At 34.5% G+C, this 15688-nt stretch overlaps 1 protein-coding gene across 2 annotated transcripts; it reads right to left on the bottom strand.

Moving 5' to 3' along the window:
• Positions 1 to 1135: 1135 nt before the first annotated feature.
• Positions 1136 to 4920, bottom strand: LOC139866991 (uncharacterized). 2 transcript variants are annotated; one of them, XR_011765718.1, is made up of 4 exons: positions 4589 to 4920; positions 2864 to 3334; positions 2472 to 2658; positions 1136 to 1296 (listed from the first exon to the last, which is right to left on the bottom strand). XR_011765718.1 is itself a non-coding variant. In XM_071855295.1 (3 exons), the coding sequence occupies exons 2-3, from the start codon at positions 3174 to 3176 to the stop codon at positions 2594 to 2596; spliced, it is 378 nt and encodes a 125-aa protein (XP_071711396.1). In that variant the 5' UTR covers positions 3177 to 3334; positions 4589 to 4919; the 3' UTR covers positions 1887 to 2593. The 2 variants fall into 2 exon arrangements, 1 of the variants encoding a protein (XP_071711396.1); XM_071855295.1 differs by lacking the exon at positions 1136 to 1296 and having other exon boundaries at positions 1887 to 2658; positions 4589 to 4919.
• Positions 4921 to 15688: the final 10768 nt, after the last annotated feature.

Below are 15688 nucleotides of genomic sequence, written 5' to 3'. Positions count from 1 at the left end.
GCAATACGTGACACTACAAGAAAAACGGCCTTATAGGACCACCACAAAGGTCCTATTATGTACTCTAATAGGACCTTTGAGCTGATAGGACCACTAACGAATTGGTCCTCCCACATTGGCGTCCCAATAGCCTAATAAGGGCCCTAACAACATTTTAGGACCTTATTAGAAAAGGGTTTTAAAAAACATATAAGAACCCTTACGAAAGGTCCCATGAACATATTAGGACCTTATTCTGGGGTCATATAATGCGACATCTAATATTTCAAAACATATAAGTACTTTATTTAAGGGTCCTAAAAAACATACGAGGATCTTTAAAAAGGGTCCTAATAGCTGAAAAAAGTTTATGAAACCCATTAATAAGGGGCTATGATATCATTAAGGACCGTTAGGAAGGGTCCCATGAACATGTTAGGACCTTATTATAGGGTCATATAATGCGACATCTAATATTTCAAAACATATAAGACTTTATTTAAGGGTCCTAAAAAACATATCAGGATCTTTAAAAAGGGTTCTAATAAGTTTATGAAACTCTTGAATAAGGGTCCTATAATATCATTAAGGACCACATAAATAGGGTCATAATATAAGTTTTTGAAACTCTTGAATAGGGTCCTATAAAATACTCAAGGACCACACGAATAGAGTCCTAAATGCTATATTGCGACCTTTCAATAGGGTCCTAAAACACACAAAAAAGGTCTTAAAAAGCACATGTTAGGACTGTTAATGAAGGTCCTAATATCCTAACCAAGATGATGATACCCTTTTTAGGGTCCTATAATATAATTATTTACAATATAAATGGGTCCTAAAACATATATTAGGATCCATTAAAAAGGTCCTAACATCTTAACTAAGATTATGAAACCCCTTTTTAGGGTCTTATAATATAAATATTTACAATACAAATTGGTCCTAAAAACATATATTAGAACTTTTTAAAAGGGTCCTTAAATCTCAAAGTAAAATTATAAAACCGATTTTTAGGATCGCGCAAATCAGCTATAATGGTCATGATAATATAAAATAATCATGGACATGATCATAAAATTATAATTAAAACAAACAAATTCTATAAATGAAATTGACATTCAAAAACTGATTTTTATTTAATAGCAAACTCATAATCTCATATTCATATATGTTTCATCTGGAAGTAAACATAATTACAAAAATCAAATATAAAAGTCTAGTAACATTTGGCGATAATAATAAAGAAGTAAAAACATGAATCCTAAGAACGAGCAGATCGATCATGAAGCAATCTTCTTAATCAAGAAGTACTACCTACAAAAATTTTTTATATATTTCATATGTTAGAACAGATATAAAATAAAACAAAATTATTTTTCAATAAATTATTCTCATAACACAAACAAAACTAAACATAAAAATTCACAATTAATCCCAAATCGAATAACATTTAACAAGAACGTAAAATCAACGACAAGCAACGCATAACGTATTAGGTCAACATCTATCTCTATCAATCTTAACGTACCACCTATAAATAAACCATCCATGTATAAACATAAAGGTATACGTTAAAATTAATGTTAATTATTACAAGTTTAACAAGGACATACCTATATAAACAGACAAGGCCAAGCGAGAGACGTACCAATAGTGTCTCCAACTGTCACAAATAAACCATATGGTCCAAGCAAATATTCATCTAGCATAGCATTTAGGTTCCTACTATAGCGACAAATTAAACATCTACTACAATAACTATTTTCACAAAATTTGGAAGTGAGAAACAGGTAACTGATTAAGCAGAAAAGAACACAATTATATACCTTAGGGATAAAGGGCGACAGAGGTTTCAGGCAATGATGAACACTGATAGTTAATAGCTTGACATAGCAATAGCAAACAACCAAAGAACATGAAGTTGCAAATTTAGGAAACATACAATAGAGAATGATTAGAACTCGTAATTTAAATGATAAAAAAGTTAATACGAACTGTTGAATGGCGATTCTCAGGAAGCAATCCAAATGAATATATGAAAACTAAATGTGTAAACTAAGAAGCAACGTGAAAAACTAAACTATAAAGTTATTTACCACAATATATAATCTCAGTTTTGTAAGTATTAAATAACTATAATGTGAATATACCAAAATATTGGAATGATCAGATACATGTATAACTAGCAACAGTAAGGTAAAAAATTAGGGAGCTACTTAATCATTTATTTACTTATGAGTATACCGAACATCGGTATAAATTATAACAGACTTACATGGAGAACTTGTGTATTCGTTTATCTAAGAGTGACCATTTAACCCCTAATAAATAACAAAACACTGTTTATGTAGAGATCAAAAACAGATTACAGTGACTTGAAGTCGCTATAATCTGATGCAGTGACTAGTTTCAAATCAAAAATCTAAACACCCTCTAAAATAATTGAAGTCGTCAAATAAATGTGATATTAAGCTAAAGTTATAGCATACCATCACTGTAAAAAAGGCACTGTCCCAGGCTAAACTTTTGCGTAAATTGAACTTCGGTTTCTTTTCACACTTTTCAGGTTCAGGTGCTTTGATTAGTGTAGGCATTTCATCAATCTTTTTGATTACAGAATTGCAGCAACGATCTCAACAGTTCCTAATTGCTCAAAACTCTCCTCACTCACAAGTCCTGAAATGTAATACAAATTAATTAAATTGAGCTATCTTTTGCACACAAAATATATAGATAGAAACAAATTTGTAGTGAATTAACTAAAGCTGAATTTTAATTAAAAAAAATGAAAATTCACGCATCACAACTGCAAGAACCATATAAAAGAAAAGAATGATATGATATGGATGTGTGTGTGCGTGTATGTATATTGGGATTTCACCTGAAGATCGATTTTCGGCAAGTTTAGAAGGAGATGAAACAACTGGGTCAACATTTTGAGTTAACACCTCTTCGTTAGTATCTTCCATATCAGGCTCGGGAGTTTCGATCGGTTTAGGCTTTTCATCAGTCTCCTCGATCACCGATTTATCAGCATCGATCTCAACAGCCGGTTTAGGCTTTTCATAAGTCTCTTCGATTTGCGATTTATCGGCATCAATCTCAACAGCCAGTTTAGGCTTTTCAACGGTCTCTTCAATCGCTGATTTATCGGTATCAATCTCAACAGCCAGTTCATGCTTTTCATCAGTCATTTCAATCACCAATTTATCGGCATCAATCTCAACAACCGGTTTAGGCTTTTCATCAGTGTCTTGAATCGTCGATTTAACGGCATCAACCTCAACAGCCGGTTTAAGCTTTTAAAAAGTCTCTTCATCCGCTGTTTTAGGCTTTTCATCAATCACAAGTCCTGATGGAATACAAATTAATTAAGTAAATTTAGCAAGCTTACAGAAAAAATAGAAGGGAAAAAAAAAAAAAATGACAACAAATAAGCAAATTCTTATGCAGACATGACAATTGGTTAATTTTGGTTGTAGAATGAAATTGTGGAACATCTATGTTGAAGCATAAAATAAGAAGCCAGTTAATAAAAAATTAATAACATGCTAAAGAAGAATAAGAAAAATTAATAATTTTTTTTGTATGATGGAGTTGCTCGAGACACACCGGTAGAAGGTTGTTTAGAGGGACTATTGTCAACTAGTTCGACAAAATTGACAAACAGTCAATAAATTTGAAAACAAATTTGACAAATTCGACATGTTAACTGTAGGTTACAAAGTATACGTTTTTTTTTATAAAAAAAAAAAAACAAAGTTATATGAAAACACACATTAAGATAAGAACATTATAACTTAAAAGCATAGAGCACAATAATACAAGATTAAATTAGCTACTATATAATTTACAATACAAATTATCATATACCAATGTGAATATCTAATATTAGTGATTCAATTTCAACTTGTATCAACTACTTTGACAATACAAATTACAACAATTATTTAAAACTAAGGCTATGTACTAGATTTGTTGAACAAAAAAGGGCAGCTGTAAATTTACAATAAAAAAATTGTATTGGTCAAGTGCTTATGGTTTTAAAAAGTTCAACATAATGTAAAATCAGTTTAGAAGAATATACCTATTAGTCATTACAGTTTAATCAAAAAATGGTTTGTTAGGAATAAAAAACATAGGCACTTAGAACAACAACTAGCACCGAGAATAGGCTATCAAAAACTCAAAGGAACATGTGAACACTTTCTAAAACCCAGTGTAACAATTTCTTCTCTTCATCTTACCAAATTCTCAAGATTTCCTCAAAACCCATTTTTGTCATCTAATATTTCAACAAAACTACTTCAAATCAAGTATGTACACTAATTTGAAAGTCAAACACCCCATAATCAATCAATTGACATTGTAAATTTACACACTCTAATATTAATAGTTATGCTAACATGTGATTAACTGTCATAAAATCACAACAAATCTGACGAATACAAGGTAGAAAAAATTGAAACAAAACATAAAGCAGATAATTTATGTACTAAATCCGCAAATTAATAATGAAACTACTCTATTCAAATACAACCTCATGATTTTAAGTTTTTAAAATTTAAAAAATCAAAATCAGTGAAATACATGTTGAAAATCAAACCTGATATGGGCAACGTTCCCAATCTATCTTGATGATTAAGTAGTCAATTGGGTTAGTTATTTACATGTAAGTGTTGAAAAGATATTTTATGGCACCGAAAATTACAGCGGCACACAAGATCTTGATAGCCTGTTACTTCCACTTTCTAATAGATATGGCGCAGTTGTGCCTCTTGCTTATCCTGTTTGCAACCGTCGGTATTTGTGAGGGGCTGTGGATGAAAAAATTGGGGATAAAAGGTCGTGGTTCAAACTGAGAATAGATAGATAATTTGGGGTTGAAGATTTTTATTTTGGAATTGAAAATTTTGGGGATAAGAAGCAGGCTTCTCCAATTTCTTCCGGGGTATATTCAAAATTTTGTATTTGTATTTTTAATATATTTTTGACAATTGATGATTTTGTGAATTGTTACATTTTATATAAAACTAATTTGTATTCCGACTTTTAATATTTGTGAGTACCTCTATAAAGTCACTTAACATCACACATATTAAGATCCATATTGTAAGTGTCATATAAAATCAATTGAAATACATTTTTAATGAATTAGTTTCTTAAGTTTAAGTTGTTTACTAACAATAAATTTGAGTACCTTTTATTTGAAGTGATGCGTTAGTTTAAGTGACACAAATACATGTCATTATTGTATTGAATCATAAATTCCATAATATTTATAGTTAGGAATGGAAATGGATTGAATTTTTTTGTAAGGCAACATTTTTATTGAAATATATACACGAATACAAACACGCCAAGAAACAAACACGCGAAAGAAACAAAACACGAAATATATACAAAAAGCCCACGACCAAACTATGATGCTAAGATGACATCCCGTAATGGAGCAAACCTAAGAGAGGAAGGTTTGGGGAGATCTGAGCCATGTATGCCAATCAATCGACTTTGTTTTACACCTTTCGCGACCCAATCGAAGCTTTTAAGTTGAATCTTGTTTACCCCAGTCCACCCGAAGCCCCGTAAATACTTGATATGACGTTGACCCACAAATAGTTGGTTTCGGATTTAAACCTCCACACCATTTGCCAATCAAGCCATATTTTTGGTTTCGAATGGGTTTCCATGGAAATGGATTGAATATGAATTCGTTGATGTAATATCTATATATATATATATATATATATATATATATATATATATATATATATGTATATATATATATATATATATATATATATATATATATATATATATATATATATCCTACAGTACCGGGTTCATGGTTTAGGGTTTAGGTTTGGGGTTTATGCTTTAGGGTTTATGGTTCAGGGTTCAGGCCGGGTTCGGAGTTTAGGGTTTAGGGTTTAGGGTTTAGAGTTCAGGGTTCAGGGTTTAGGATTTAGGGTTTAGGCTTTAGGTTTTAGGGTTCGAGGTTTAAGGTTTAAGGTTTATGCTTTAGGGTTTAGGTTTAGGCTTTGGAGTTAAAGGTTTAGGGTTTAGGCTTTAGGCTTTAGGGTTTAGGCTATTGGGTTTAGGGTTCAGGGTTCAAGGTTTAGGCTTTAGGGTTTAGAGTTTAGGTTTTGGGGTTTAGGGTTTAAAGTTTAGGGTTTAGTCTTTAGGGTTTAAGATTCAGGGTTTAGTCTTTATGGTTTAGGCTTTAGGGTATAGGCTTTAGGGTTTATGGTTTATCGTTTAGAGTTCAGGGTTTAGTGAGTTTAGGGTTTAGAGTTCAGGGTTTAGGCTTCATGTGACGACCCGGGAATTTCCGACTAAATTTAAATTTAATCTTTATATGATTTCGATACGATAAGCAAAGTATGTAATGTTGAGTCTAGAAAATTTTGAAACGATGTATATATATTCAATTGACCTTCGACTGCTCTCGACGATTCACGAACAATTAATTGTAAATAGATATGTGTGTATGTATATATAAATAACAATTCGAAATATAATTTGAAGTATTATATGTTGTTGTTATTAAAAATTAATGAAATAAAAATAGGATATTATAATAATTATTATTTAAAATATATCTCTATATATAAATAAAGTATATTAAATATAAATATTAAATGATTGTAATACTCGTTTGATATTTCGATTGATATTAAGCAAGTTAAATTCAAACTTATGTAATTTTAATATAAACGGTGATACGAAAATGAGCTCTATAAATTTTAGGCTTATTAAAAATGTATTTAGGAACTATTTGTTAAGTTTTAACATTTTTTTATATTTTACCCATAAATGGGAGGGACAGTTGATGTAATTTTTATTTATTAAATTAATGATTGAATTTTATACCATAATGACCAAAATAAATAAATATAGTTAATTTAAAATTTTGGAATTTTTCTGAACACTTTTATCCGCCACTGGTTTCGCACGATACACTACCCGTAAAAACTGTCGGCAGAGATTTAATCATTTAACTACACATTTTCTTTTCTTTATTTACTTTTAATATGTAATTATTATATTTCTTTTGTTGGTGGAGTACACCTATCTCCACTAAGAGTTTGATTGATTCATTAATATCCTAATATTATATATACATCCAAATGCAATTCGAGATAAATAACATATACATATCAACTCATTTCAAGCACAATCACATCTTTGTTACTATAAACTTCCAACACCTATATCTTCCTTATGCTTTTATTAAATGTATTTCTGTTTTAATCGACTAAAATAGCCAAACAAGAATCACACCCACTTAACCACATAAACAACCACCATATCTCCATAAAATACCACTAGAGTCGTTTACTTGCTACCCGTGAACCCCAAACATCACCTTCACTCACCTTCATCAAAAACCCAATTATTCGTGCCCTTTTCCTTTTGTTTTAAACGCAAGATCATATGCAAACCACCATCTTTCATTTATATGAGCTACTACGCCGTTATATATTTTTCTGCTTTGGTGATCAACAACTATATTCAAACCTGATATATAATTCATGTGAGTTATTATTTATCTCTGTTATTGACCTATTCGACTTAAACATCAAACAAATCATTATCGATTTTGTTACTGCAACAACAAGAAGGATGCTACTATTGTTGTTGCTCGATTGTAACCCGAAACTCAAAACCTATCGATAACCACCACAACCCTCTACTCACCCTCAAAACCCAACGCTGTCAATTACCATACCTCCATCACCTTGATCCCAATCGAATACCATCATATTATTCTATCTCCTGTCTACTACTAGTATCTTTCTTATCTTAAATGCAAGATCAAACGATGACCATTATTACTATTCATCATCACTTTGATTTTAAACTGCTACGCAGCTATCTTAATCTCATTTTTGCTGCTATACCTGTGACGCCCCGTACTAAATCATCATGTACGGACCATCAATAACAGGATCATTACAAGGTCAAACACTATATGCGTTTTCAAAACAATTTTGCATTCATGATAAAAGGTGACGTCATAACCAACGTCGAATGTTTTACATCAAAAGTATGCTTCTATGAATAGAAGCAATTAATAATTGTACGTGACCCTTAGGTCGTTACAAATCATATTTTCAAAAGTAATAATGTTTATGAATGCAAGATAAACGTTCATGCGGTGACATCTCTAAAGTAGCGGGTGTCTACAGCAAGACTAGTACAACAGCGGAAGCGGCTAACCTTAAGCACCTGAGAAAAATATGCTTAAAAATGTCAACACACAGGTTGGTGAGCTATAGTTTAAGTATAACAGTAATGTAAGGTAGGCCACGAGATTTCAGTGCTACAAAGAGCGTTTCAAAACAGTATGATAAAGTATATGTTTAACCGTGGGCACTTGGTAACTAACTTAACGTTTATAACCCCCTGAAAGTACACTTGGAAAGTGCGTATGTATACGAAGTATTAAACACCCGTTAAATGCTAGCTCTACTAGCCCGAGTGGGGATGTCAAACCCTATGGATCCATATCTAAGATTCGCGTTCACCGGTTCAAAAACCAATGACTAAACGTTACCGAGCTAAAGGGAATGTTTATGCCGTTGTATAACCCACACATATATAAAGTTTAAGTACTCGTGCCTAGTATGTAAAACGTAAAATGCGCATGTATTCTCAGTTCCCAAAATAGTTAAAGTAAAAAGGGATGCTATAACTCACAGTGGTAAAGTAGTAGTAAAGTTGAGTCGGAAAGTAAGCAAGTATGTAGGTCCGGAAAGTCCTCAACCTAAGTCAAATATTACTAAGTTAGTAAATCGTCCCAATAGGTTTAAAAGTATGTAAATTAGGTCTTAAAGGGTCATCATCATTCATCATCAAACAAAAGGTGTAAAGTAAGTTTCGTTCATGAAAAGAGTTTAAAACAAAGGCTGACTTCGATCAGTCACCACGGCCCCTATACCTACTGAAATAAGGTGAGACCAATGGCCATGGCTCCGTATATGAGTCCTTTAGTTGTGGTAAAATTTCCAGAAGCAAACTCGTCTTTGTTTGGCCGTGGCGACGGTTTAAGTGCGAGTAGGTCAGAATTTTCAGCACAATGTTAAAAGGACATAGTGACGTTCGGAGGGCCATAAATCCTAAACCGTAACTCGGATTAAGACGAGTCTTAAATGAAAAGTTATCTACACGACCTGAGAAAACTGAAAATCATCTTTACAGTAGCCCAGGTGATCTGACCAGTTCCAGAAAACAGTAAACAGTGTGTTCCGGTGGGTTCTTGGTGCTTGACGTTCATCACAGTTCTCATCCTTGATGCATATAGCTTCAAGTGTACAGCTCGTTGATGTGTTTGCATCATCTTTACCAAGTTTTGACCATCATAACACAAGTGTAAGTCTAATATAAGTAGCACAACTCAATTAAGTGTTGCAAGTAGTTTGATGAACCAAAGTTACATCAAGATCTTAGATTCGACACATACATGAACTCTAAAGGTAATATTAACCAAGTTTTGACTATCATGACACTAGTGTAAGTCTAAGATATGTAGAACAACTCACTTAAGAGTTGTATGATGTTTTATGAACCAAAGTTACATCAAGACCTTAGATCCAACACATACAAGAGTTATAAAAGTAATATTAAACTACAAACTTGAAAGTAAACTAACTAATCAAGATCTTAAGTTGTAGAACATAGTTCTTAGTTAGATCTTGAAGATCCAAGACCCAAAAGTCTAGATCTAAAGTTATTAAGTTAAATCTAGCACAAGTGTACGAATTTATAACTAAAAAGTTATACTTCCATGTTCTTGAACTTACAAAGTTAACTTTAGTTCAAGAATGTATGAGATCAAGATTAACTAGTAACACTTGACCATTATAACAACAAATCACGAATTCAAAAGTGCTTGAAATGAAGAAATAAACTAAGTAAACAAGTAACTAGTTCATGGTTGTTCATACTTTAAAGATTCAAGCCAAGATCTTGATCTTTAAGAAAGTAAACTTTAAGTTTACAAACATGGATTCAAGTATGACTTTTACAACACATGAACCTTCAATCTTTTAAAAACATTAAGTGTTGAACCATAAACTAGTAAGTTTAGGTTCTTGTGTGTTCTTGTAAATACAAGATAATATGAAGAATCTAACAAGAAAGTTTGATTCTTGTACTAGTAAGTAAACAACTAGCAAAGACAAGTAACAAAACAACAACACTGAACAAGTATTAAGACAAGCAAGGATGATGATGATGTATGTATTCATGGTTACGGTTTTTAGAGGAAAGAAAGAAGGAAGAAAAGTTCAAGTTACTTACAAGAAAGGAGAGAAATGTTTGAGAGAAATGAGAGAAAAATGTGAAGTGAAATGAAGTGTGTGAAAAGTGAATGAAGTATAAGTGAGTAAATAATACAAGAAATGAAACAAAAACCCCTCCCCATGCTTGTAGGCCGACGGTTTCTCAAAGGGAAGGGGGAAGGAGTTGTCCACAAGTCTCTTGCATGTAGTTGGCTTAAAAGTTGGTTATAAGGTGTGTTTTCATGGGAAAGATGTGTAATGGAACAAGTAACTAGATTCTTTCACAACTTAATCAATCTAGTTAAGTCTAAGTATGATACTTGCATTTTAAGATGGGCTAAATAATCCATTAAGTGTGTAGGGTGGGCTTCTAAGTCCATTAGCATGAGTCCATTAATAAAAGACCAAGTATGTAACAAATAATCCAATAAAGCCCAAGTAATTAACCATTAGCACTAGTTAATTAAAAATGATTAATAAAACGTAATCATGAATGTAAATAATATTCAAAAATATTATTCGTGTAAAGTTCGTGTGTCTCAAAGACGTGTCGGGCAATTAATAGTCAATTGCGGTAACAAGTAAATGTATATAAACAATACATTCATTAAAACACAAGTATTAATAATAACTATTAATAAGTAAACGTTGGAAAATCCAGGGTCGTTACATTACCCACCTGTTAAAGAAAATTTTGTCCCAAAATTTTAAGCTGAGGTAGATGGAGGAGTTGGGAAAAGGTGAGGATACTTTTGCATCATTTGATCCTCTCGCTCCCAGGTAAACTCAGGTCCTCGTTTGGCATTCCATCGTACTCGGACGATCGGAATCTTGTTGCGTTTCAAAGTTTTAACCTCACGGTCCATAATTTCAACAGGCTCTTCCACAAAGTGGAGTTTGTCGTCAATTGTAAGTTCTTCCAGTGGTATGATAAGTTCGGGTGCAGCAAGAAACTTCTTCAAGTTTGACACGTGGAAGGTAGGATGAACTGAGCTCAATTGCGTTGGAAGGTCCAGAAGGTATGCAACGGGTCCAACACATTCCAAGATTTCAAAAGGACCAATGTATCATGGGTTTAACTTTCCACGTTTTTCAAAACGGATCACACCTTTCCAAGGTGCAACCTTCAACATTACACGGTCGCCCACGTTGAATTCGAAGTCTTTACGTTTATGGTCAGCATAACTCTTTTGACGATCACGAGCCGTCTTAAGTCTAGCTTGAAACTGGGCAATCTTCTCTGTTGTTTCGTGGACTACCTCGGGTCCGGTGATTTGCTTTTCGCCTACTTCGGCCCAATAAATAGGAGATCGGCACTTGCGGCCATACAACGCTTCAAAAGGTACGGCATTAATACTCGAGTGATAACTGTTGTTGTAAGAAAATTCAGCGAGTGGCAAATGCCTTTCCCAGGCCTTTTCGAAATCAATAACACATGCACGCAACATGTCTTCCAAGGTCTGAATCATTCATTCACTTTGCCCGTCGGTCTGTGGGTGATATGCAGTACTCATGTCGAGACGAGTTCCCATGGCTTCTGGCAAAGAACGCCAAAATCTAGAAGCAAAATGGGGATCGCGATCTGAGATGATCGATAAAGGTACACCATGACGAGATACAACCTCTTTGATGTATAGTTGAGTGAGTCTTTCCATCGTATCCGTTTCCTTCATGGCTAAAATGTGTGCAGATTTGGTAAGGCGGTCAACAATAACCCAGATGGTATTGTATCCTCCCACCGTCTTTGGTAGCTTGGTGATGAAATCTATCGTTATCCTTTCCCACTTCCATTGCGGGATTTTCGGTTGCTGAAGTAACCCAGAGGGCCTCTGATGCTCGGCCTTAACTTTCGAGCAAGTCAAACACTTACCAACATAAGTTGCAACGTCCTTCTTAAGATTCGGCCATCAATACTGTTCTTTAAGGTCGTGGTACATTTTGCCTGCTCCGGGATGAATCGAATATCTCGATTTGTGGGCTTCATCTAGTATAAAGTTCCGTAGATCTCCATAAAGAGGTACCCAAATCCTTCCGGCATAACATCGGAGTCCAGTCTCCCTAACCTCGAATCGAGAGACAAGTATGTTCAAATGTTCGTGAGATATATTCTCCTCCTTGAGAGCCTCATATTAGGCTACTCGGATTTGGCTGTTGAGATTTGAATGGATGGTGATGTTCAGAGCCCGTACACGGAGAGGTGTCATCCTCTCCTTTCGGCTCAAGGCGTCAGCTACAACATTGGCCTTTCCAGGATGATAACGAAGTTCACAATCGTAGTCGTTCAACGTCTCGATCCATTGACACTGTCTCATGTTCAGTTGTTTCTGATCGAATATGTGCTGGAGACTCTTGTGGTCGGTGAAGATAGTACTTTTTGTTCCATACAAATAGTGTCTCCACAATTTGAACACAAAGACAACGGCTCTAAGTTCGAGATTGTGAGTAGTGTAGTTTCGCTTGTGAATCTTCAATTGACGGGAAGCATAAGTGATAACTTTTGTGCGTTGCATCAGTACACAACCAAAACCACTTTTCGAAGCATCGCAATAAACGACGAAATCGTCACTGCATTTAGGAAGAGATAAGATAGGTGCAGTGGTCAAATTCTTCTTCAAGGTTTGAAATACTGATTCATGTGCAGGTTCCCAAATAAACTTCTTCCCTTTGTGAGTCAGCGCGGTCAAAGGACGCGCAATCAGAGAGAAACCTTCGATAAATCTTCGGTAGTAACCGACGAGACCTAAAAATTGGCAAATATGCATCGGAGTAGTGGGGGTTTCCCACTTGCTGATAGCTTCAATCTTGGCGGGGTCGACCTTGATACCCTGGTTGCTCACAACATGACCCAGAAATTGGACTTCCTTCAACCAAAATTCACACTTGGAGAATTTCACATAAAGTTGTTCTTGTCTCAAGAGTTCAAGTACCAGTCGGAGTTGTTGCTCATGCTCTTCTTCGCTCTTAGAGTAGATGAGGATATCATCTATGAAGACGATAACGAACTTATCCAGGTATGGCTTGCAGACACGATTCATGAGATCCATGAATACGGCAGGTGCGTTGGTTAAACCGAATGGCATCACGAGAAAATCATAATGACCATAACGAGTTCTGAATGCAGTCTTCATTACATCACTTTCTTTTACCCTGAACTGGTGATAACCGGATCACAAATCGATCTTGGAGTAAACGCTCGATCCTTGTAGTTGGTCAAAAAGATCGTCAATGCGGGGAAGAGGATACCGATTCTTGATTGTCAATTTGTTGAGTTCACGGTAGTCGATACACATACGGAAGGATCCATCCTTCTTCTTCACAAACAACACAGGTGCGCCCCAAGGCGAGAAACTTGGTTGGATAAATCCACAGTCAAGTAGTTCTTGTAGTTGGCTCTGTAATTCTTGCATCTAGGAAGGTGCGAGTCTATAAGGTGCGCGAGCTACAGGTGCTGCTCCTGGCACTAAATCGATCTGAAACTCTACTGCTCTCGGTGGCGGCAATCTAGGCAATTCCTCTGGAAAGACATCGGAAAACTCGTTCACAATTCGAACATCGTTCACACTCTTCACCTCGGTTTCTACCATTTTCACATGTGCTAGGACAGCAAGTCATCCCTTCTTCATGATCTTTTGCACTTTCATGCAACTAATGAGGTTCAGCTTCGAGGTACATCTCTATCCGTAAATGACCAGTGGCTCACCATCTCCGTGTGGTATACGAAGATCTTTATCTCCACAGATAATGTCGGCCCTTATCTTGGTCAACCAGTCCATACCGATAATAACGTCAAAGCTTCCCAACTTAATGGGTATTAAGTCAATCTCGAAATCCACACCAGCTATGTTGATAATGGCTCCTCGGCTAATATGGTTAACTTTCTCAAGTTTTCCATTGGCTACCTCTATAAGCATACTCTCCTTTAAAGGGACTAACAACCAATTAATCTTATAGCAAAAGTGTCTACATACATAACTTCTATCGACACCAGTATCAAATAGGACAGAAGCTAATAGATTGTTGATAGTGAATATACCTGTCACCAAGTCGGGGTTCTCACGGGCGTCCTGTAATGACCTTGGAATTTCCAACGTTTATTTATTAATAATTATTATTATTAATACGTGTGATAAAACGAATGTATGTCATTACATTTACATGTTGCCATGATTGCCCGAATTTGACTTTAATTGCCCGAAACGTCTTTGTGACACCCGGAACTTTCACGAATAATATTTTTAGATATTATTTACATTCATGATTAGTTTATTAATCATTTTAATTAACTAAAGTTGTTAGTTAGTTACTTGGGCTATTATTTGAACTTGGGCCTTGTTAGTGTTAATGGACTTATGTAAGCCCACCCTACTTCTTAATGGACTTAGTTAGCCCACCAAGAACTTGTAAGTATCAAGTTAAATGGAAACTAGTTGGTTAACTTGACTTGGAATCTAGTTTGTCCATAATCCCCATGAGACTACACCCATTAACCACCTTTATGAAGCTTTACATTCTAGTGACCACAAAACTTCTCCCTCCCCCCCATTTTCTGCTGAAAAACCGCAGCCCCTAAGCTCCCTTTAGGAGTGTTTTGTTTCATTTTCTTGTTTACTACTTCACTCACATTTCTCTCATTTCTCACACACACTCATTTGCTCTCAAACTCCTTCTCTCATTTCTCTCTCAAGTTGTAAGTAACTTGAAGTTTTCTCTCTTCTTTCTTTGTCCCTAAACCGAAATCCAACATCACTTAATCATCATCATCTTTTGTTACTTGTAGTTTGATTACTTGTTGTTATTAGTTTGTTACATATAATTGTTAGTTGTTCCTTACTAGTTACAAGATCAAACTTACTAGTTTGATTCTTCATAATATCTTGTATTTATCAAGAACACAAGAACTAAACTTACTAGTTTATGTTCTACTTATATTGTTTCAAGAGTTTGTAAGTTCATGTGTTGAAAGCATACTTGTGATTCATGAAATAAACTTTAAAGTTTACTTTCCTTAAAGATCAAGCTTAGGCTTGAATCTTTAAAGTATGCAAACAATGAACTTAATTACTTGTTTACTTAGCTAATTACTTCATTTACTTGCACTTTAATTTCATGATTTATGTTATTATTGGTCAAGTGTTACTAGTTAACCTTGATCTCATTTCTCTTGAACTAAAGGTTAACTTTACTAGTTCAAGAACATGCAAATGAAACTTTTTGAATATAACTTTGTATACTTATGCTTGATCTAGACTTTTGAGTCTTGGATCTTCAAGATCTAACTAAAGAACTATTTTCTACATCTTAAGATCTTGATTTGTTAGTTTACTTTCAAGTTTGTAACTTGTTATTAGCTTTAAAGTCCATGTAGGTGTTAGATCTAAGACCTTGATGCAACTTTGGTTCATCAAACTTCATACAACTCT

This window comes from Rutidosis leptorrhynchoides, chromosome 9 (assembly GCF_046630445.1).
Source record: "Rutidosis leptorrhynchoides isolate AG116_Rl617_1_P2 chromosome 9, CSIRO_AGI_Rlap_v1, whole genome shotgun sequence".
In the NCBI taxonomy this organism is placed as follows: Eukaryota; Viridiplantae; Streptophyta; class Magnoliopsida; order Asterales; family Asteraceae; genus Rutidosis; species Rutidosis leptorrhynchoides.
The sequence above is the reverse complement of the archived record's forward strand: the minus strand, read 5'-3'. Positions and strand labels throughout refer to the sequence as shown.